The sequence below is a fragment of the Gasterosteus aculeatus genome, chromosome 2, assembly GCF_964276395.1.
Source record: "Gasterosteus aculeatus chromosome 2, fGasAcu3.hap1.1, whole genome shotgun sequence".
NCBI lineage: Eukaryota > Metazoa > Chordata > Actinopteri > Perciformes > Gasterosteidae > Gasterosteus > Gasterosteus aculeatus.
The window spans coordinates 13,382,197-13,388,852 of record NC_135689.1 but is presented as its reverse complement, the minus strand read 5'-3'; the positions used below and the strand labels follow the sequence as shown (position 1 = coordinate 13,388,852).

The 6,656-nt window shown below is 41.5% G+C and overlaps 1 protein-coding gene across 4 annotated transcripts; it reads left to right on the top strand.

The window, feature by feature from the left end:
* The first annotated feature begins 1,037 nt into the window (after nt 1–1,037).
* LOC120828684 (taste receptor type 1 member 2) lies at nt 1,038–5,212 on the top strand. 4 transcript variants are annotated; one of them, XM_040192180.2, is made up of 6 exons: nt 1,038–1,277; nt 1,516–1,813; nt 2,006–2,731; nt 2,869–3,072; nt 3,384–3,504; nt 4,162–5,212. In XM_040192180.2, exons 1-6 carry the CDS (start codon nt 1,039–1,041, stop codon nt 5,076–5,078), a joined length of 2,505 nt encoding a protein of 834 aa, XP_040048114.2. In that variant the 5' UTR covers nt 1,038; the 3' UTR covers nt 5,079–5,212. The 4 variants fall into 4 exon arrangements, with proteins under 4 accessions (XP_040048114.2, XP_077939980.1, XP_077939982.1 ...); XM_078083849.1 differs by having other exon boundaries at nt 1,039–1,277; nt 2,966–3,072; nt 4,162–4,573; XM_078083854.1 differs by lacking the exon at nt 3,384–3,504 and having other exon boundaries at nt 4,162–4,427.
* Nucleotides 5,213–6,656: the final 1,444 nt, after the last annotated feature.

Genomic DNA, 6,656 nt, shown 5'->3' with positions numbered 1-6,656 from the left:
CCCCGCATCCTGACAGAATGACACCACCATATAAGGACTCAGTAGACCTTCTGCCGAATTATGTACCCGAGTACCTGGACGTAAGAAGTCCCTTCTGGCAGCGAAGGACTAACTTTATTTTTGGCCCATGGAGCTATCAAAAGGCCTGCCTCGAGCTCCGGGACCTCCTCAACCCTAGGAGGAGGAGCTCTGGCATTTAACAAAAAAAGAGCTTATATAATCGCTAAAATAATGACTATTTATTACCCCTAAAGTATATTTGCTTGAATCTAGTAAAGTGAGTTTTAATGTTACATTTCAGAATTTGTCGGTGAACATTATTCATTTTTGACAGGTCAGTTACGGAGCTGCAAGTTGGGTATTTTCAAGAAAACAGAATTTCCCCTCTTTCCTAAGAACAGTTCATCCCAATAAAGACGTTATAGAAGTGATTGTTGATACTATTCAACACTTCAACTGGAGCTGGGTCGCACTCCTTCCTGCGCCCCGTTGCCGCCAACCCCGAGCCAGACCGCCAACGAAGAGACGAGGGCCGACCCCCAGAGGCTCCCCAGCCCACTGACCGCCCACCGGGCAGCCCGCCAGAGTCCCCTGGGTGGCACGACCCTCGTCTCTTCGTCCCCTCCCTTCCCGCCCCTTGTCTGCTGTCTGCCAGTTTCGGGCCGTCTGGAATTCGGCCCTTGAGGGGGGGTACTGTCACGGTTTGGGTTTATTTCCTGTCTTATTTTGTAGGTTTCTGCCTCTTGTCTCCCTTGGTAGCTTCACTTCCTGCCTTGTCCTGTCATCCCCTGTGATTGTTTCCACCTGTGTCCAATCACCTGCAACTTTCTGCAGGTTTCTGTCCATTTTTCCCCATGGAAGGGTTTTCGTTTTTTGTTTTTTCCTGTGACAATGTGAGGGTTTCAGAATAGAGGATGTCGCATGTGTACAGACTGTAAAGCCCTCTGAGGCAAATTTGTAATTTACACTGTATCATAGACATCTCAGATGATTTTTGCATACTGATTTGTGTATTCTTCTGCATTTGGTATTTTTGAGATGCGCTCCTATTTCATGTTTCACATCGGAATGGTGAACGGTAGTTTCACCAGCACAATGAAACCCTTCTTTATTTCTCTGCTTCTCCTGGAGTCTTTTCTACATGAATCGGCTCAATGCACCGTCCAAGGCTCAGAGTTTCACCTGGAAGGAGATTATTTGTTGGCTGGACTTTTTGACATTCACCATGATAGTTCTCCTGTTGTACAAGACCGACCAGAAGCCATCAACTGCTCCAGGTGAGTCTTACAAAGTCTCAATGAAAATCTTCTAGGGTTGAAAATAATAAAATCCTGATGTTAATAGAGATCAAACATTTCCTTGCTTCAGGTCAGGGGATATAGCTCGTAACAGTTACAAATCTTCATTTTTGACCTTAGTCCATGCTTCATTCCAATCTTGTTTCAGATGTTGGCTCAGGCAGTAAATAGTGAGACTAATTCCCACATTCTCTTACTTTCCTTCCTCTATCTGCAGTAAACCCTTCATTCATTCAAGTTATCGGAGGTTTCAGTTGATGAGATTCTCTGTAGAGGAAATCAATAACTCCACCGACCTCCTGCCAAATGTGTCTCTCGGATATGAGATATTTGACCACTGCTCAGATATACACAGTTTTCCAGGCATCTTGAAACTTCTCTCAGTTGATGGCTTGATCCAACCTTGGGCTGAACCACCCAAGAATCTGTCCAAAGTCATGGCTGTGGTCGGCACTCACACGAGCACTCAGGCACTGACTGTCGCCCCGCTGTTCATGATGGATCTCATTCCGATGGTAAATCATCCAAATACATTCAGTGATACAAAGATTTTATCATTCATTTAACAAAATGCAAAGAGATTATACATGTAAACACTAAAATAATGAGTATTTATTACCCCTAAAGTATTTTTGCTTGAATCTATTAAAGTGAGTTTTAATGTTAGATTTGAGAATTTGTCACTGTACATTATTCTTTTTTGACAGGTCAGTTACGGAGCGGCAAGTTCGGTATTCTCAAGAAAACAGAATTTCCCCTCTTTCCTACGAACAGTTCATCCCAATAAAGACGTTATAGAAGTGATTGTTAATATTATTCAACACTTCAACTGGAGCTGGGTCGCATTCCTTCACATTGATGATGATTATGGAAACGATGGCCGGGAATTATTCATAAAGAAAATTGATGGCACTGAGATTTGCCTGGGATACACCAAAGGCCTTGATCAACATACAAATTATTCCCAAGTATTCAGACAGATAGAGGCACATCAAATAAATGCGATTATTGTTTTTGCTCCTGAATGGACTGCTGAAGCTCTCATTAAATCAGCAATACAACAGAACGTCACCAACAAGGTGTGGATAGCAGGAGATGCATGGTCCTTAAACAAGGAGCTCCCCAAAGAGAAAGGAATACATAATATTGGGACGATACTTGGGGTCTCTGAACCAAAAGTTACAATACCTGGTTTCAGTGATTTTATCCATCATTCCAAAGGCCAGACTCACTGTGAAAATGCAGAACAAAGTATGTTTTGCAATCAGGTTTGCAACTGCAGCAGCCTGAAACCAGAAGAAATCCTCAATGTGGATCCATCTTTTAATTTTCCTGTTTATGCTGCTGTACATGCCATCGCCCATGCCTTACACAATACCTTGCAATGTGACTCAGGCAGATGTAACAGGAGTATTACAGCGTACCCATACATGGTGAGTATAAACATAATATGATCAATTAGTCGCTTACTCTGTTTGATGTAAATGTATTTTACGTGTCTCTTTTAAAACATCACCTAATCCAGAGTGTTATAAACAAAAGGTTCTCTAAACTTGTGTGTCCACATCAGGTTCTAGCAGAGCTGAAGAAGTCCAAATTTATACTTTTAAATCAAAGTGTCACATTTGATGAGAATGGTGATCCCAACTACGGATCCTATTCTATAGTTTTCTGGAACCAAAGCGGTGACGCACAGGAGATTGGCTTTCATAACTTTTACCCAAACTTGTATTTCTTCATCGACAACAGCAAAATTCAGTGGAAGACAAAGGAAGTAAGTTGTTTTTCTCCACAAAAATACTTTATACTGTTTTATTTTCCAGCTTCTGCAGGGATGTGTATGTGTGGATGAGTGTCCATGTGCACATTTATTTAGTAATAATGCTGAACATTAACCAACAGTGGTTTGTGCATGGAGTCGTTTGCAGGGGGATCCAGATGTTGTGTTTAATGTTGATTTCATGTGAGAAACCCTGTTAAGAATTTAAATGCTTCATGGGTCTACACACTGTAATTTGCCTGCACCCCTTACTGTGTAACATTGCACTCGTCCTCACTGGGGTTGTAAATAATTGTCTTGTACAGGTGCCTACTTCACGGTGTTCCCAAGAATGTGATGAAGGATTTAAAAAAAAGCCAGATGGAATCCACAGATGCTGTTTCAAATGTGAAATCTGTCCGAATGGCACTTATTTCAACAAAACAGGTACATTACTTTTAAACTTGTTTATGGCTGACTGTGATTCCCCATTGGAAGCAAGACAGAAGCAACATGTGAGCAACGTGTCATTCAATCCATGCTCTTTTTTTTTTTAGATTACATTTTTTTTCAACCCAAGAGGTTGGTATGATACATCAGGTCAAAAATACATATTCTATTGATTGTTTTTGTGAAATAACTGGAGCCTAGAGTTTGCAGCTTTCAACTGTCTAGGTCATAACTTGTAACTTTCACCACTGTTAAAATGAGATGATCAAACGCACAATAGATACTTGTCAATGGATAACTGCTAACGGGAGCAAGCCTTCATTTCCACAGAAGAGTGCCTGGTGGCAGACAGAATTGCATAGAGAAAGTGAGGCTGCAGCCTTGATTGAGCTATTCATAATTGTTGCAACACTGAGGGTCAGGAGTTTCATGACTTCAGCTGTACGTGAACATCCGACATATGCAGAGCACATCTCTGAGCTACCACTTGTAGTACGGTGGCCTCGAGGCACAACCGGTTGGAGGTGCTCGGATGTCCACACAGACCCTCGCCATTCAACCAGATTCCTGAACTCGTCTTCCTTCAGCCACAGAGGACCATTCAAAAGTGACCTTGACTATAATTGCAATCTGTCCTTCTCTGGTGTTGAACAGGGAATCCCTACGAGTGCATCAACTGTAAGGACACAGAATGGTCTGCAGCAGGAAGCACATCATGTAATCTGCGGGAGTTGGAGTTCGTCCCATTCACAGACATTGGTGCCATACTGATCATGGTGGGAGCCTGTTCCTATGTGGTCCTCACAGTAGCCATGTCCGTTCTCTTTGCCATCAACTACAACACACCTGTCGTCAGATCTGCAGGGGGGCCGATGTGCTTCCTCAATTTGGGCTGCCTGTGTCTGTCTAATGTCAGTGTGTTCTTTTACTTTGATAAGCCCACTGCTTCCTCTTGTGTCATGAGGCTCTTACCATTTCGCTTGTTTTACACCGTTTGTCTAGCATGTTTTGTGGTGCGATCTTTTCAAATTGTTTTCATTTTCAAAATGGCTGCCAAGTTCCCAAAGCTCCACAGTGTGTGGATAAAGTATCATGGACAGTGGCTGTTCATCACGCTGGCATTTGTTACTCAGGCACTCTTACTTCTTTTTGGCAATATGTTTGCACCTCCAAAGCCCCACAATGAAACCTCTTGGTACCCAGACAAAACCATCCTTGTTTGTGAGATGAATATCAAAGGATACGTTGGTCCTGTGGTTTTACTTGTGTCTCTGTGCTTCCTTTGCTTTATTTTCTCGTACATGGGCAAAGACCTTCCTAAAAATTACAATGAAGCCAAAGCAATAACCTTTTGCCTGCTCCTCATATTGATCAACTATGCCAGTATATACACCTTTTTTAAAAACAACATCGCTACATTTGAAGCCCTGGCAATACTCTTAAGTGTCTACTCCTTTCTGTTGTTCTATTTCTTGCCAAAATGCTACATCATAATTTTCCAATCCCACAAAAACACGCAAGAGTACTTCCTAGGTGTCATTCTGAATTATACCAGAACAATCTACAGGTAAATGTTTGTCTGGTGTATGGAGGACAGGAAATCAGGTTCAGGACTTTATTTAATTCTATTTTTGTAGAAATGCAGACAGTTATTTTAATACATCCCTCTTTTGTTGTACTGTATTTTATTTTGTGTTTTTTGCTCATGGCTTCAGGAATCTTGAAATGAACTATACAGCATAGACTCCTGCTGCGTTAGAATCTACAGTCATGCCAGGGGCTTTCAGCTAAATGCTACCTCAGCATGTATATACTGTATAACAAGCAAACTGCAGAAAGAAAACTGAAAAAAACAAAACTTCATGAGGATTTTGTTCACACATTCACACATTACCATCCGTTTTAAGAACATAAAGACCGATACCAGAAAAAGCTGACGTTAGGTAATAAGCAAACAACACCATGGGCGCACAATTTAGGACGCTAACCCTAAATAAACTTTTTCAGTCACATGAAAACTACAAAACAAACACTTATACTTACACACAAATATTTTCTAAGTAGCTTCACAGGCAAAAGTCCACTGATGCTGATTGGAATGTCATTATAGTGCATTATAGTATTATGCTTTTACTGTAAAGGATTGAAGAAGGTCTCTCCCTAAATTTCTCACCGTGTCACCTCACACGGAGTGTGTAAAACTAAATACCACACCATTCAAAACCTGTTACTTAGCACTGTCATGCAATATCTAGATCAAGTTGATTAGAGCCCAGCGAGCTGTTTGATTCTGTAGTGAAGTGTGGCTAAGCTATAAGGTGAGGATAGATACTTTTTGGCCAGAGATTATCCACAGCCGTTTAGAAAACAGACCTGTCACATGTGTGTTGCTGCTCAAAACTTCACATTGTTTTTGGCATAGTGGAACTGACAGTTTCCGCTCAAAGGAACCGTTGAAAACTATGAGTCGCTACACAGTGAACTAAAATCACAAAATACTCTGGCTGAACGCTGGACCCAATGAACAAATTCAGATTTGATTCGGGTAAGGCTTTGGATTAAGAGGGTTAAAAGACAGACAGTCTGTCTGTCCAATCAGAAGGGTCCGTCCTATGCTATCTGCTATAAGGCCCTACCCTTTCCGTAAGAAGTTCATTTCGCTGTGTTTTCCTATTTGCTGGTGTGTTTTGCACTTCAGAGCCACCATATATTCTCATACCTCACTACAGCCACATGATGCAACGTGAGACACGTGAGTGACGTCGGTGTGCAGTGGCAAAACTACAATTTCTCTGAAGATGGACTACAAAGAAGCATCTTATTTGCCTCTGTTGTTTCAGTGCTGAGTCATGTAGATTACATAAAACTACTAAGTTCAAAATATTGCTTTATTAACGCGGTTGCAACATGAATGAGTTTTGCTAAAGGATACTTGATCCCATCCATGGGCCCATCCCTTCCTATTCAGCAGAACGGGTTTGATCTTTGCACCCGGAGGCTGCCTGAAAATTGTCATTCACAGAGTGATGCAAATTATCTCCTTTCAAGGGAACTCTGTAAAAAATTTTGACTCCACAAAATGTCCCTTTGGGAGGCATTAATTATTGTTATAAGACACATTGCAGTGTCAACAGGCAACCATTTGCATA